The 15,736-nt window shown below is 53.5% G+C and overlaps 1 protein-coding gene across 1 annotated transcript; it reads right to left on the bottom strand.

Annotated features, from left to right (window-relative positions):
* Positions 1 to 12,767: 12,767 nt before the first annotated feature.
* Positions 12,768 to 13,519, bottom strand: LOC135986326 (late histone H2B.L4). Its single transcript, XM_065630299.1, has 2 exons — positions 13,400 to 13,519; positions 12,768 to 13,004 (listed from the first exon to the last, which is right to left on the bottom strand). The coding sequence occupies exons 1-2, from the start codon at positions 13,517 to 13,519 to the stop codon at positions 12,768 to 12,770; spliced, it is 357 nt and encodes a 118-aa protein (XP_065486371.1).
* Between the last annotated feature and the right edge of the window lie 2,217 nt (positions 13,520 to 15,736).

Below are 15,736 nucleotides of genomic sequence, written 5' to 3'. Positions count from 1 at the left end.
CAACTGCACAATGTGAACCACGATTCCTGGCAATGAGGAAAACAGTCTCCCATGCAAACCTCAAGAACTTGGCAAGTGTCTTCAGGCTTCCGAGGGGGTGTGCCCAGCTCTGCCAGCCCCCTCAGCCACAGCGGGTCACATCTGGAGGGGTAAGATGCTGAAGCCCCTGCCCCAGTGACCACAGCTCACTCTGCAGGACACAGAGTGGATCCCACCAGCTAGAACATTGTGGTAGCTCAACACGGGCTTAGGACCTGTTAAACTTTGTTTACCCTCAGATGGCTCTTCTGTAACTAACCTGTTAATTGCTGTGTCCCTGCCAACATGAGAACCTCCCAGCTGGGCAGGCTGGGAGTGCCAGCAACAGGGACTCAGCAGCTGCTGCAGGAATTTCAGATGGTGTTCTCTCCCCAGTCCCGTAGCTGGGAGTGTCTGGGGTCACTGGGGTGACTGGGCAGAGACCTGCAAGAGTGCCTGAGGGCAATGGGGGTGGCTGTACACCCAGATCACACATCTCTACCTGCAGCGGCTGCACTGACCCATGGGCTTTCTCCCAGAGCGCACTGTCCCATGGGACAGTGAGGTTTGGAAGCCATCATATTGGCCCACCTGACTTATCACAGAATCACAGAATCACAGAATGTTAGGGATTGGAAGGGACCTCAAAAGATCATCTAGTCCAATCCCCCTGCCAGAGCAGGAAAACTTAGGTGAGGTTACACAGGAAGGCGTCCAGGCGGGTTTTGAATGTCTCCAGAGAAGGAGAATCCACAACCTCCCTGGGCAGCCTGTTCCAGTGTTCTGTCACCCTCACTGAGAAGAAGTTTCTTCTCACATTTAAGTGGAACCTCTTGTGTTCCAGCTTGAACCCATTACCCCTTGTCTTACTGTTGGTTGTCACCGAGAAGAGCCTGGCTCCATCCTCGTGACACCCACCCTTTATATATTTATAAACATTAATGAGGTCACCCCTCAGTCTCCTCTTCTCCAAGCTAAAGAGACCCAGCTCCCTCAGCCTTTCCTCATAAGGGAGATGCTCCACTCCCTTAATCATCTTTGTGGCCCTGCGCTGGACTCTCTCCAGAAGTTCCCTGTCCTTCTTGAACTGAGGGGCCCAGAACTGGACACAATATTCCAGATGAGGTCTCACCAGGGCAGAGTAGAGGGGAAGGAGAACCTCTCTGGACCTACTAACCACCCCCCTTCTAATACACCCCAGGATGCCATTGGCCTTCTTGGCCACAAGGGCACAGTGCTGGCTCATGGTCATCCTGCTGTCCACCAGGACCCCCAGGTCTCTTTCCCCTACACTGCTCTCTAATAGGTCATTCCCCAACCTGTACTGGAACCTGGGGTTGTTCCTGCCCAGATGCAAGACTCTACATTTATCTCCTGGACTGCACCATCTATCCTGCAAAACAGGCAAGTTGTGTCACTTCTTAATATTAAATATGTACAGAACTAAAAGGTTTTTTGGGGTTGGGAGGGTTATTTGGTTTGGGGGCTTTTTAAAGTTTTTTTCCAGGGAGGGGCAGGTGTTGCTGGAGTATAGAGAAGGCTGGATTCTCTTTGAGATGAGGAAAAGAAGAACTCCCAGTTTCTCTCCAACCGGTCTTTCCACCTCCTGCTGCTCCTGCCGCTGGAACCAATGGCTCCATCTTCCCCCAGCCCTGGGCTCGGGCACTGAATCCAAACCTAGCCCTCCATGCACTGCCCTACTCGCACACCCCACAACCCCCCAGGAAAGGCATCAGGAGGAACGCCCACGTCCCCAGCCATCACCCAGGACACAGGGACAGGCACTGCTGTCACGCTCTGTTGCACAGACCCTGGGCTGAGCAGGTCTGCAGTTCTGCCTCTACACCAGCTACCCTGGAGATTTGCTGCCATTCCCATAGCCAACACCACCACCACCCCCCCCAAACACCCCAACCACAAAATCCACACAAAACACAACCAGCCGCACACACGCCCCCGCCCAGCAGAGCCCTTCCCTCGTGTTCCACAGCTCTGGCATCTGCCCTGGCCCCACCGCACGGAGCGGCTGTGGCTCTGACAGCTCGCAGGAGAGGAGCGGGGACCATCTGTCCCCTCAGCGCTGTCACCTGCCAGGACTCGTCCAGCCACTGGCACAAGGCTTCACCTTCAACACCAGTTTACTGAGCCCCATCACTGCACACACCAGAGCGGGCTGCACAGTCTGGGTGGGGAAAAAGGCAGGCTCCTCCTCACTGGTGTTGCAGAATGCCTTCCTACCGAGGCACAGGGCCTGTCGGACGGACAGATCAGCAGCACTGACTCTTCCAGCCCCAGCAATTTCAGAGTCTTTAACAAGTCCTTTCTCAAATTCTTTGGATCTGTTTGTGAGGAAGAAGAGGGCCCTCAAAGGTCAGAGTGAAGGAGATCACATGCAATCCCACAACTCAAGATTGACCAGAGGGAAGATGATGCACATCCTCGGAAAAAAAAAAAAAAACCACACACACACACAATGCAACACCTCACACAACAAAAAAAAACCTAAACAAAAAAACCCAGTGCTGCAATCTGTCCACTTCTCAACATTGCTGCTCTTATTGCAAGAGATTTATTTTTATCTCCTACAAAGTCATCTATTTGTTTTACATTTACACTTGCCTTATGTGGGGGGCCAAGATGAACACAGTTAAATCAGAAAGGTTACAGCATGCTTCTTGTATAACACAGCACAAGAGATGTTGGCATGTCTCATACCTAGAGATGTCAGAGGAGCTGAGAGGGTCCAGTCCTGTCTGCAGGTTTGCATGGGGTCAGAGGCTGAGAGTCACTGCTTTTGGGAAGGCACATCCCAGAGCACGCAGCCGCCCCCACTAGAAGCAGGGACCACCCACCGTTGGGACATCTCCAGACATGACACGTTCCCCACAAGAAGCAGTAACTAAGGACAAAGCAAGGGCACCACAGCTGAGTGCATCACTCCATCTATCTCTCCACAAGATATTAAAACACAACAGGTACCCAGCCACACAGCAGCTACCCAAACTGGTATAGAGAGACATGGTGGGAATCTGCCCATGACATGGGACAGAGCAAGAGCGTTGGAAATGGAATCCTTAGCCCAACGGTAATGCAAGTGTGTCCATTTACACATGTTCACATGCTAGATAAAATATGTTGCCCCTAAAAGACAGATTTAGGGAGAGTACTTTGTTACTAGCAAAGTCATCTGTATAAACTACAAGCCTAAATATTTAGTGTATGGTCCTACCAGGTCAGAGACTACCCATGAAAACACAATTTTATGCAGCTATTAGCTGCTCATATTCACTAACATGACGTATTAAATGCTGCCAACTTCAAAAGGTCCTGATGACACATAGTAAGATACTGGAGCCCATACTGTGCACTTTGTTTTCAAGTCTTGAACTACCAGCTCTTAATTTTTTTACCTTAAGCATTAATAAACTCTGGTTTTGTTTTACTGTTAAGCCTGCTGGAAAGCCAAGCACCCTATGCAAATGCCTGCATTTGGCACTGCCCACCATCCATAGCAAGACGTGTTAGTAAGCGAGCAATGGGAAGCCCAAGATGTGCTCATGCCTCTTGCACCGCAGCTGTAGCCACAAGAAGTGGCAAGTGGAGAGCAGATATCCAAAGCCTTTTGTGTAGAAGGCGAAACATGTCCTGTAAAATAAAATAGATAGGACAAGGCCTAATAGTTTTAAACTAAAGGAGAGAGATTCAGGCCGGACATGAGGAAGGAATTGTTGCCCTGAGGGTGGTGAGAGCCTGACCCAGGTTGGCCAGAGAGGTGGTGGCTGAACCATCCCTGGAGCCATCCCAGGCCAGGCTGGACGGGGCTCTGAGCAACCTGAGCTGGTGCAGATGTCCCTGCCCATGGCAGGGGGGCACTGGAGGGGCTGGGAAGGGCCCTTCAACCCAAACTATTCTGTGATTCTATGAAACCCACCACAGACAGTCGTATTCTCTGAAAGCAAAGTTAAGGTTTCAGCTGAAGCCTTGCTGCTTGCAGGCGCATGCAGAGGGAGGGAACAACCAGGGCAACATGCCACATATAAACCATCTACAAACACACACATATAAGACCTGCAAAGTTCCACTGATTAAGTATCAGTTTGTTTCCTTGATCTGTGTTGCATTTGCAGCAGCTCCAGTCCCTTCCCAACTGCAGCGTGCAGCCCCCTGACTTGGGCAGCACATTGTTGTTGGGCAGCCATCGGTTGCTGGCAGGAACACAGATGATGGCAGCACATCCCAGCTCAGTGCAAAGTGCCTCCTTGCCCCAGATTACACAGTTAGCACCCCCTTGGTGGGACCCCCTTGGGTCCCCCTGTGGGACCCAGCCCCTCCATCCTGAGCCATTCCACCACATACATTTCCCAGACACACTGGAAATTCAGGCTCACCAGCGCTTGGGCAGGACAGGGGAAAATTCCACCTCCTGAGAACATTTGCTGCCACAATCACAGATAGGCCTCGTGTTTCATACCCTGCCCTTCACCCTCTGATTTGACAATCTCTGCCCCTACTCCAGGTTTGTTTTTGACCTCATATCTGCACAGTCTTTTGTGAGACAAGGATGCTAGAGCCATCCATTTCCTACTCAGGAAAGCAGGCAGCAAGGTCACTGTGCAAGGGGAACAGATGTCAGAACCCAACATGCCATTAAGTATACCTGGGGGCTTGATCCTCGCCCCAACAGTGGGTCACGAGGTGGCACCACACAAAACTAGAGCTGGGACTCTGGCTAGAAGGGACTGAACGTGATCAGGAAGGAGAGGACAAGGGTAGAAAATGGAATACTGCTCACACCATCAAGGCCAACAGGACAATGATGAAGCAGTATCAGGAGCTTTGTAACACCACACAGTTTTCTATTCTGCACAGGCTGGGAGGACAGTGGTGGGTGCCCATGCAGCAGAGGGGATGGGGATAGAGGGACAGCAGCAAAGCCACCCTGCCCTTCAGCTACTAACCAGCACTTGGGGAACCGCGGCTGAACTGCTCCATCTGCTCCCTTGTGCCTCGTCCTCCCAGCTCGCGCAGCTTCCTGGGGACACTCAGGAGCACTTGCTGGTGCTCAGCTCCACAGTCAGCCTGGCACAGGCGCTGCAGCTCTCCTCCCAGCGGTGCCCAGGGCACAGCAGCCGAAAGCCTTGGGGCTGCAGGATCTGGAGCCTGCAATGACACAAGTGCAAGGGCTTGTCAGAAATAAGCACAGTGCTGCATTGAGCATGAAGCACAGGTGAAGGACGGGACATTTGAGAGACAGTCCCATCACCAAGCACGCCCCACACATCCCACTCAAAGGCCAGCACCCAACTGCTGTGGCCATGCCCCCTGCTCCTCGTGCTGCAGATGACACTAGGCCTGCCTTATCAAGTACATTTCTCCTGAGTACCACGCAGAAGCAACCATGGTGGGGAAGAAACATTAGGAGCATCAGAAAGAGGTTGTGTGGGGAGTAGCAGTGTGCGTGTAAACGAGCCTGTAACGAGTTTGTAATATGCATGTGTGGCACGGCCCGCGCAGCGTCATCACAATGGCACAGGCACTTTCCCGCCTCATTGCCTCCCAAATGGATTTTAAATATCATTCTGAGGACACAATTATTTAAAACGCTGAACTAAACACTCGCTAATGGGAAAACGGCGTGTGGCCTGCAGCAGCCATTCCTCATGGGGCCACTCTGCCCATGTCACCCTCTTCTCCAGCCCCACGCCCTGCATGGGGCCACACGAAAGCATCCTCCTCCCACCTGGGGACCACGCAGGGTACCGCTAGGTGACTGTCCCGAGCCCAGCCCAATGCAAAACGCTCAGGTGAGAGCACACTTTGTCCCCATCCCATTTCTGTCCCCAGGCCCCAGCAAAGCACTCTGCCCTGTTCCAAGCTTGTCAGCACTGGGGACACCACGAGCTGGTCACTGGGGCTCTAACAGTCCCTGGCTGCATCTTCAGGCACAGGGATCAGAGAGGACCTCACCAGGCAGCAGGTCTTTCAGTCTCCCCACAGGTTTAGCAGCAGGTAATACAAGGAGAGCGCACTAGAACAAGGATGGCTTCTGGCCCCCATTGTTATATGGCCCTGAAAAATTACAGATATCAAATAAGATGTGCTTTTTCACCCAATTAACTTGTGAATATCTCCCCCACCCCGACTGCACAATCCCAAGGAGGGGAGATGAAGCAAACAGCATTATTTTTGGCTACACTCAGGACTCCAGAGTGAACAGAGTACGAAGAGAGAACAAACAAGGAAACAAACTATTTGCAACAATCCTTGCTGGCAAAAACAGAGATGGAGAACAGCTCCTCAGTCCCATTACAGAGCTGTCAGCATCAGGGAGAACAGAGCCCCAGACACGACATGTGTGCTCACAGGGAGTGTCTGCCCAACCTCTGATCACCACCACGTCCCGTTCCGCAGGCTGGGAGTCTGGTCTGCCGTGAGTTACAGACCCAGAGCTACCAGTGCGCAGAGACAACAGCCTACCCGGAGCAAACCAGAACAGGGACAGAGACCAGCGCCGTCCCCACACACCAGCAGCTGAGCGCAGAGAGGATGAGAGTCCCTCGCTGGAACCCTGGCTGCACTTCAGAGGTTCACATGTTAACAGCTTTGGCATCACCAGAGCCATCCATCAGCAGCTTATTTACCTCCAAGTGCTGAACCATTCCTGCCCATGCTATTTGGAACAGTGTCTAACGATGCACCAGGGCAGCCACCTGGCAGCACCGCTGCCGAGGGACACAGCAGCACGGGATGGAAACGCACAGAGCTCTGTGCGCTGGTGCCAGCACCATCTCCCAAAGAGCTTCCTCTCCTCAAACCTGCACCACTCATCACAGACCAGAGAGATGCTCTGGCTCATGGTCCCCTGCCCTGCAAGAGAAAACAGCATACCCTCTTAATTCAAAAGGAAAACAGAAAACAGCCTCTACTGATATTTTTTTATGAACATTTTGATTCACTTTGTCACACTATAGTGTTCTTTTTGAGGGGTCTGAAGAGTGAACTGAGGCAGACAAATTAAAAAAAAAAAAGATTGCTTCTACCCCATGGGCACGTATAACTTGGTAAGAACCAGTCTATGGACATAGACATGGGGGCGAGGGACATGCAACATGACAGTGCTGCAGTACTAAGAACTCACTGGGAGACTTGCAAGGACACAGGCAGACCTGGAAAGAGACTCACATGGACCAAGGCTGTCCCAAGACACTTTGGAAGAGTGCCTGCATGGGCTCAGAGTTCAGATTTGCTTTTTACTGTGACCCGAGTCATTTTAGGTCATTCTCACAGTGACCAATTCCTTGTGAATCCCTGCTGGTTGGCACACTCTATCCCTCCTAGCAAAGCAACATCACTCAGATCTCACCTGAGCCACTAGAGCATCACAGCACAAACAGGGCACGGATCCATCAGCCCAGTCTGGAAGAAGCTGGGCTGTGAAGCCATCCACACAAAATGCAATCCAAGACAAGCGTGCAGAGCGACCCCTCAGGAAAGGGCAACTGCATGTGACATCTTGCGCAGGTGTATCAGGGCAGCTGCGTGGGGATGGACTGTGGGGAAACGTACCACAGCTCCTGCACAGTGAAAGATGAGCCTACCCCCAGATGGCAAATGCAAAAAACCCACAATCTGGGCAGGTTCAGTGCAGAACTCACCATTCCAAGAGCAATCGTCTCCTTCTGCCTCTCCAGCTCGGTGCATCTGCACCACAGGCTGCCCTTCCAGCTCTATGAGGAGACACAGGGAGGTGGTAAGAGAGATATGAGGCCAATGACTAACTCCATCCTCCTGGCCTTTAAAGGGAGGGGAAAAAACTGTGTGTGGAGATGGGGGAGACATGAAGCAGGATGCACAAAATGCTGCACTGGAGACTCAAGCGTTGCTCCTCTCAGGCTCACCCAGAGCTGGATGCTCTGCCAGACACTTTTAGGAGACAGCCCCTCATCGCACCGTAAATCAGCACCTCCGCTGCACAGACGGGCAGTCACCTGCTCAGAGAAGCGGGTGCCACCAAGGGAAGGTGCATGGTCCACTGCAGCCTGCGGAGCTGGGCAGCACCAGCCCACGCAGCAGAAATACACTTGACATCAGGCAGTCAAAGAGAACCACCTCCAGGGCAGAAGCAGAACTGCAGATGCAAGCTCTTCACAAACACTCTCCACTCCACAAAAAGCACAACTGCATATCCCAGGACTAGGGACATGGGAGCACTGCTGGAAAGGAGGAGCAAAGGCAGACACTGTGGCCTAGGGAGCAATAGAACAGACCTGGCCAGGAGATGGACTGCTCACCTTGGAGATGCAAACAGCAGCCTGCTCACAGCCCCACTCTTTGCCTGGACTCTCCCGGGCCTTTCTCCGACATTCCACGTCCAGCCAGGTCTCCCGATGAACTGGCCTACCAGCAGTCCTGACACAGCTGCTCAGCACCAGCTGCAGCCGCTCCCCACGGCACAACCGGCTGCAAGGGCCACAGCAAATGAAAGTACAGCCCAGTTGGGAGAGATGCTGCTCCAACACCTGTGCTCAGGACCAGGTCCAGCTGGCAGGCAGGCACTACAAAGAAGAAAGCAGAACTCAGTGTCCTACAGTCCAAAGGAAACACAGCACCCAGTACAACCTCATCCTCCCCCCGCCAGAGCAGCAGGGCTGGGACCGCAGGCGACACTCAGCCATGCTCCGCTGCCTCCTGTACTTCTCCAGGAGCATCACGGACACCTTGTCTGGCCACCCCACTGACCCAGGCTGAGCCTGACCAGAGACAAGCCCCTGTCACAGCTCCATAGCTCTGAAGACTCAGCATCACCTCATAAGCCTTGTGGAGTCCAGATCACAGAATCACAGAATGTTAGGGATTGGAAGGGACCTCGAAAGATCATCCAGTCCAATCCCCCCGCCGGAGCAGGAACACCCAGGTGAGGTTACACAGGAAGGCATCCAGGCGGGTTGGAATGTCTGCAGAGAAGGAGACTCCACAACCTCCCTGGGCAGCCTGTTCCAGTGTTCCGTCACCCTCACTGAGAAGGAGTTTCTTCTCAAATTTAAGTGGAACCTCTTGTGTTCCAGCTTGAACCCATTACCCCTTGTCTTACTGTTGGTTGTCACCGAGAAGAGCCTGGCTCCATCCTCCTGACACCCACCCTTTATATATTTATAAACATTGATGAGGTCACCCCTCAGTCTCCTCTTCTCCAAGCTAAAGAGCCCCAGCTCCCTCAGCCTTTCCTCATAAGGGAGAGGCTCCACTCCCTTAATCATCTTTGTGGCCCTGCGCTGGACTCTCTCCAGCAGTTCCCTGTCCTTCTGGAACTGAGGGGCCCAGAACTGGACACAATATTCCAGATGAGGTCTCACCAGGGCAGAGCAGAGGGGAAGGAGAACCTCTCTGACCTACTGACCACCCCCTTCTAATCCCCCCAGGTCCCATTGCCCTTCCTGGCCACAAGGGCCCAGTGCTGGCTCATGGTCACCCTGCTGTCCCCAGGACCCCCAGGTCCCTTTCCCCTACACTGCTCTCTAACAGGTCATTCCCCAACCTGTACTGGAACCTGGGGTTGTTCCTGCCCAGATGCAAGACTCTACATTTCCCCTTGTTATATTTCATTAAATTTTTCCCCGCATCACCCCACATACTATCGCCTGGGACCTACCACAGCTCTGGTTCCGCCCGACACTCCTACCCCAGTCTCTGCTGTCACCAAAAGACCTTAGAACCAGGCGTCCCGTTCCATTGTGAAGCTGGCAAAGGATGTTTACCGCATCTCCACCCAGAACACCGCCCTCATCTTCCCTCCACCACAGACCTGAGGCGGCAGCTCGGTGCGGGAACAGCCCTGCGCACCCCGAGAAGCGCTGCACCCCGGGGCAGCCAGGCTGTCCCGGCACCGCCCGGAGGTCGCACCTGCTCCGCCACTCCGGTCACAGCGCTCGGGCCTGTGGGCTGCACAGGCTCCGCGGGACAGACGGACTCTGCTCGGTGGCCCAGGGCAGAGCACAGGACACTCAGTCCCAGCCCCGTTTACAGCCCCGCGGGACAAAGTTGCCTCTCCAAAGCCACTGGAAGAAAGAAGAGATGAGGTCCACAAGTCCTAAAAAGAAAATACCCTTTGTTCCTCCTGTCAGTCCAGCTCCTTTTGAACTGTTTCTTCCTCCTCCACCTGAAACAGAAACCCCGAACAGCCGCCAAACCCCACAACTCACCAGAAAAACCAAAACATCTTTGAAAACAGTTTATAAACATAAGGAAAAAAAGCCCTCTACTCACTGCTAACTGTGCTGCGCCAACACGGGGGGATTTAGTCTCTGCTCTGACTGGTAAAAACTGGTAACCAGCACACAGATAACCCAGGCTGGTGCAGAGCACAGTAGAGAAGCACCTGGGGAAGAACAGCAGGAAATTCAAAGGCAACACTAGCTTTTAGCAATCAGGACCCTGAAAACTGAAATAAGGAGCCTGGAGAACTGTGAGAGAACCCACCCTCCTTCCCAGAATGACCCCAGCTCTCCACAAGCATGTCCTGTAGTCTTTGCTCCTGGTTGTATTTGGTTTTTCCAAACAGCAGCCATGCATCCAGCCCTGCCAAATAATCCAGCTGGCCACAATTCAAACAGCCTCACAATTTATGATGCAAAGGTTAAAGACATTTTGTGTGTTTTTAGACATCTATTTGCAGGCAGCCAACAGGTGTTGCCTTTCCAATTGCCTAACACTGAACATCAGCTCCTGCAGGACTCACAAGGAGGAAAGTCCCCATTTGTGGATCTGTTAACAGCTTGCTGAGGGCTGGAACAGCCCAGAGAAATCAACCTATTGGGTGCTCTATAGCCAACATATAGAGCTAATTAAAGCCAAAGTGAATCTTTCTAAAAATTATAAATGACAAGTCTGTGGCACTATCAAACCCGTTATTTAGTAAAATAAAATATACTCTACATAAACCACTTCAATTAATGATATTCCAACCCCTTGTTATCAAGTCTTAGAGCAGGTTTCCTTTATTTTGCCCAGATCCACAGCTAACCAAGCCATCCTCCTTTCTCAGTGAAACATTTCCTCCCTGATCCGTTACTATTTCCTGCTACTTTACTCTCTCTCTTTTTTTTTTTTTTTAATAAATGCTGGCAGATCAGAGAACTACAGCCCTGGTAAAAGTTACAGATGTACTGATCTTGAAGCAGTTGTCCCATTTAGCTGCTACTTAACAGGGGGTTGGTTTGGTTTGGTTTTTTTTTTTACCTACAAATGAACAAAGAAGTGGCTTTTTGTTTGTTTCAATAATTTTTTTTTAATCAAACAGAAAAAAGTTTATTAGAAACAGATTGTATTTCTGTACTTACTGTGTACTCCATCATTCCAAGATTTTGTTGTTGTTGTTTATATGTAGAATCTTGAATTCACTTCTCTATTATCTGCAGATGCTTTTAACCTCTCTTTACGCTTGCAGCCAAGCAAGGGTTTTCCACTTACCATCTACGCTAGATTTGTTACACCACCCTCCAACACCCCTGCTGCAGCTTTCTCTGAACCACGTTTGATTTTCAGTCCAACTTTGAGCTTACTTCATCAACAGGTCCTAACCTATAAACATCTGAAAAGGCTTAAGAAAACATAACATTTTACCTTGCCCTTCACCTTCTTGAAATTACTTTGACAGAAAACTTTACTTACAGTTTACCTCCTTTGAAGTGTGACAAACACAGAGGCTTTCTATCTGGTCATCATATTTTTGATAAGGACAAGACCTCAATAGCAACCAGCTTGCAATTCCGGTGGCTGGCTCACCCTTATTCATTGTAAAGTGGCAAGACTACAGATTTGAGCTGCGAAAGGCCCTCCTGGAGAACTGCAGAATATTTGGGTACCACAGCAAGTTCACCAGTTTGTGTCAAGCTTCCAAGCTGTGCCCCACACACTGAGGCTCCCCGTAACTTCCTTAAAGATGAGCACGTGAAACGTAATTCGACCAGCACCCTATGATAAACACAACAGACTGGTGCTCAGCCCTGTCTCTGGATCTCCAGCTGAGACCGATCCAGCACACGGTCCAGGCCAGCGCTCCCCGCGGCGCCGAGAGCACGTCCGCTCTGGAGCTCCGGCATCCTTCCTGCTTCAGCTCCGACGGCAATTCACGCCTGCTCGCTGGCAGCCCGGCCGGCTCCCGCAGCGCCGCCTCCTCTGGCCGCCTGCCCAGGCCGAGCCGCCGGAGCCGCACCCGGCGGGGAGGGAGCCAAGGAGGGGAGCCCGGCCCGTCGCTCTCCCCGCGCTGCGGCAGCACCCGGCGCGGCCGCTCCGCACCGCGTCAGCGGGAGGGCCGGGCAGGATGGAGCCGCCCGGCCCGGCCCCGCGGGCCCCCCAGCCCAAGCGCCCGCCGCTGCGCCGCTAGAGCTGCCCCCGGGAGCTGAGCGCCCGCCCGCGGCGGAGCCCGCCCGGCCCCTCGCCCCGGGCCCCTCGTCCCGGGCCGTGCTGAGGCGGCCCGGCGGCAGCTCCCGCGGACAGGCCGGCGCCCGCCGGGACGAAGCGCAGCCCCGCTGGGCCGCCCCCGGGGCCCAGGCGCGGGGCGGGCGGCGCGCTCACCCAGCGGCCCGGGCCCGCCTGCCAGAGCGGCCGCCCAGCGCCCCGCCGGCCCGGCCCCCGCCGCGCGCGCCCGTCGCCAGGCAACCGCGCGGTCTCCATGGCGACCGCGCCCCCCCCGCGGCGCCATGACAGACGGGGCGCGGCCGCCGCTGCGGGACTTTAGTGGGCCCGGGCGGTCAGTCGCTGCCGGTGTGCTCGGTGACGGCCTTGGTGCCCTCGCACACCGCGTGCTTGGCCAGCTCGCCGGGCAGCAGCAGCCTGGCGGCCGTCTGCACCTCGCGGCTGGTGATGGTGGAGCGCTGGCTGTACTGGGCCAGGTGCGAGGCCTCCAGCGCCAGCCGCTCGAAGATGTCGCTGATGAAGGAGTTCATGATGCTCATGGCCTTCGAGGAGATGCCAATGTCTGGACGCACCTGCCAGAGGGGAGCCAAGCACCGTCTCACACACCAGTCACCCCTGGGGAGCGCAGGCCCCAGTTCATCTCCCAGCAGAAGTTACCAGAAAGTCTCAGGGCCAAGAGCAGCTGTTCTTGCCACATTGACTTCTGCTCAATTATTTATTCAGGCAGAATCACACACTGGAGCTTGTTCTCCCTAGGAAACCCTTTCTGATCTAGAGCCACCTCTTCCCTCCTGCCCCAAGCGCCCCACACAGGCGGTTCCCACACTCGCCTGGGGCTCTCTGTGCCCACCCACTCTTACCCCACTGAAAAGCAGGTTTTCCTTCCTCTTTATACAGTTAAGATGCGATGGGCAGAAGTAGCTTTACATGTGAAAGAGTTTCTAGCAGAAGAGAAACATTTACTCACCTGCTTCAGCACTTTGTAGATGTAGACTGAGTAGGTTTCCTTTCTCTTGCACTTCTTCCTCGGCTTCCCGTCCCCCGAGGCAGGAGCACGGGCACGCGTCTTGCCAGCCCCCGCACTCATCCCAGCCCCTGCAGAGCCAGCCCTGACAGAGCAAACAGCCAGGGCCTGGGGCTGGTTATACAGCAGCGCAGCTGCCCCAGGACGGGACCTACACGCACCTGTGACAGGTGATTCCACTTGGTGCTGGGTGAAGGGCAGCTGGCCTGAGAGGAGCCTGGAGGTCACTGATTCAATTAAAGTTTGAGACCTGAGGAGTTTGAGGGTGACATGAGCAAAGGGGTGGGAAAGAGCATTCACACGGGGCAGAGGTGCCAGAGGACAGCTATTCCAGGCCCATCCAGGGGCTGGTGAAAGCAGGGCTCCCCTTGCTAGAAGAGTGTAAATCAGAGCACTTGAGCTATTACATCTAGAATCAAATGGCTGGAACCACTTCTGTGCTATGGAGGAGATAATGCAGCCCATGGAGGCAGTAACTGGAGACAGAATTGGTCTGGTGACCGAAGGATAGCATCCGACACATCCCAACAGGCAGTTTCCCCCCACTGTCCCAGCTAACCTGCTCCTGGGCGTCCTGCTTGCTGCACACAACAGGGCCCCAAGGACAGGAGAGGCGATGGGAGGGGGTGGCCAACACCCCCAGTGTGTGTTCGATCTGTCCTGGAAAACAGCGATCACACTGGTGATGGTAATTACGATGCAGGAATTTCGCTAAGCCACGAAAGAAAACCGAGCAGCAACATGGTAGAGAAGTGAACAAAATAGAAAAAGTTTTCTGTCCCCTCGATAGAAAAGGAAGCTTTTCTCTCAGCAGGCACCACAACAGATATTTCATAACAGGGTACTACTGGTACGTGCCTTGGGGAGCGGATGCCGGTGTCTGCGCTGCTGTGCACAGTGCCTGCTGCTCAGGGGCACGTGCTGCACTGGCACGTCCTCAGCACATCACACCTGCCAAGGACCGAGTTCGGGAGACCCACCCACCAGTCACTGCCAGTGCTTGTACAGCCAGTGGCATTTCGCTGAATTTGGCTTGATTCTAGGCCTGTCTTTATGGGAAGGCACCTGCCCACCCACCCCTACTGCACATAAACCTCATGGTGACAAGCAGGGTCTGAGTATCCCAGAAAGGCACGAAACATTAGTGATCAGGTGGGACAGGCTGGAGTGGTCACGTCAGCACATTCGTGGAAGGGAACAGGCTCGGGCGTTGAAGATACAGGTAGCGGGGTCCTTCTGGGAACAGGAGCGGCATATTCTGTGATACAAACAGCGCCAAGAGATGCTGGTGGATGCCTCACACCAGGAGTAAGGAACAGGTGACATAACCACTTCTGTTCTGCGAGGCCATGTGTCGATAAGGAATGGCACAGGGCTCCCCTCTGATGGACATTCCACCCACCATGATGCACGGAGCTGCAGATAGCTGAGAGCTTTGTGTTGGGGGAGACTTCACTGCAACTGGAGCTGGGTGGCCTTTTCCACGAGTCCCAGCACAAAACGGCTCTCACGGTAAAGGAGCTGTTGGCCCTTGTGTCTGCAGAGATGCAGCACTGTCGGGCACTGCGGTGATACACAGCTGGTTTTTCTGACAGTGTTTAGCTGGAAGGAAGCCCTTTGGTGGACAAAGAGCAGTGATGGGTCACTCAGCATTAAGCACAGGGAGCCATGATACAGCAACGGCAGAGGCTCATCCACTGAGCAGTGTAGTCAAATTTGAACTCCCAGATTTGGGGAATTACCATCCACATGTGCTCGAGGCTGTCCATTCTGGAAGCTGTGCGCGCAGCCTGACTCATCCTTATGCTGTTTTTGTAGTGTGTGGGTCGACTCTCAATGCAGACAGGGGTATCCCCAAACCCTGCGCTTGATGTAACATCGATATGTCTGGCTGTAGCTGTGTTAGATCCAACCTCGCTTTTATTATGAGTAACAGTGTAGAGGCTCTAGGCCACTTCTTCCACAGAAATGACCATCTTAGCAACTAAGGAGCAATTCTCATAGCTTCTCTCGACAGAGTTTTGCTTTTCGCATGACCAGACAAGCCCCAGCTGAAACAGCCCGAGGTGCTGCTGCCCAGTTATGGCTGTTGTGTCTGACACCAGCGCCCCAGGACACGTTCCTGCCACAGCTGCTTCAGTGCACTCTAACGAACCATCACCGCAGAACAGGTTTAATCGAGGCTGAAATACTGGAGTGGTAAAGCACGTATGTAGATTCCATTTTACAAGGCGTGGCCTAGTAACTGTGACCTCTAGTGCAGTTACAGCTGTTAGCTTC

This window comes from Caloenas nicobarica, chromosome 2 (assembly GCF_036013445.1).
Source record: "Caloenas nicobarica isolate bCalNic1 chromosome 2, bCalNic1.hap1, whole genome shotgun sequence".
NCBI lineage: Eukaryota > Metazoa > Chordata > Aves > Columbiformes > Columbidae > Caloenas > Caloenas nicobarica.
This window is presented reverse-complemented; position numbering and strand designations above follow the sequence as displayed.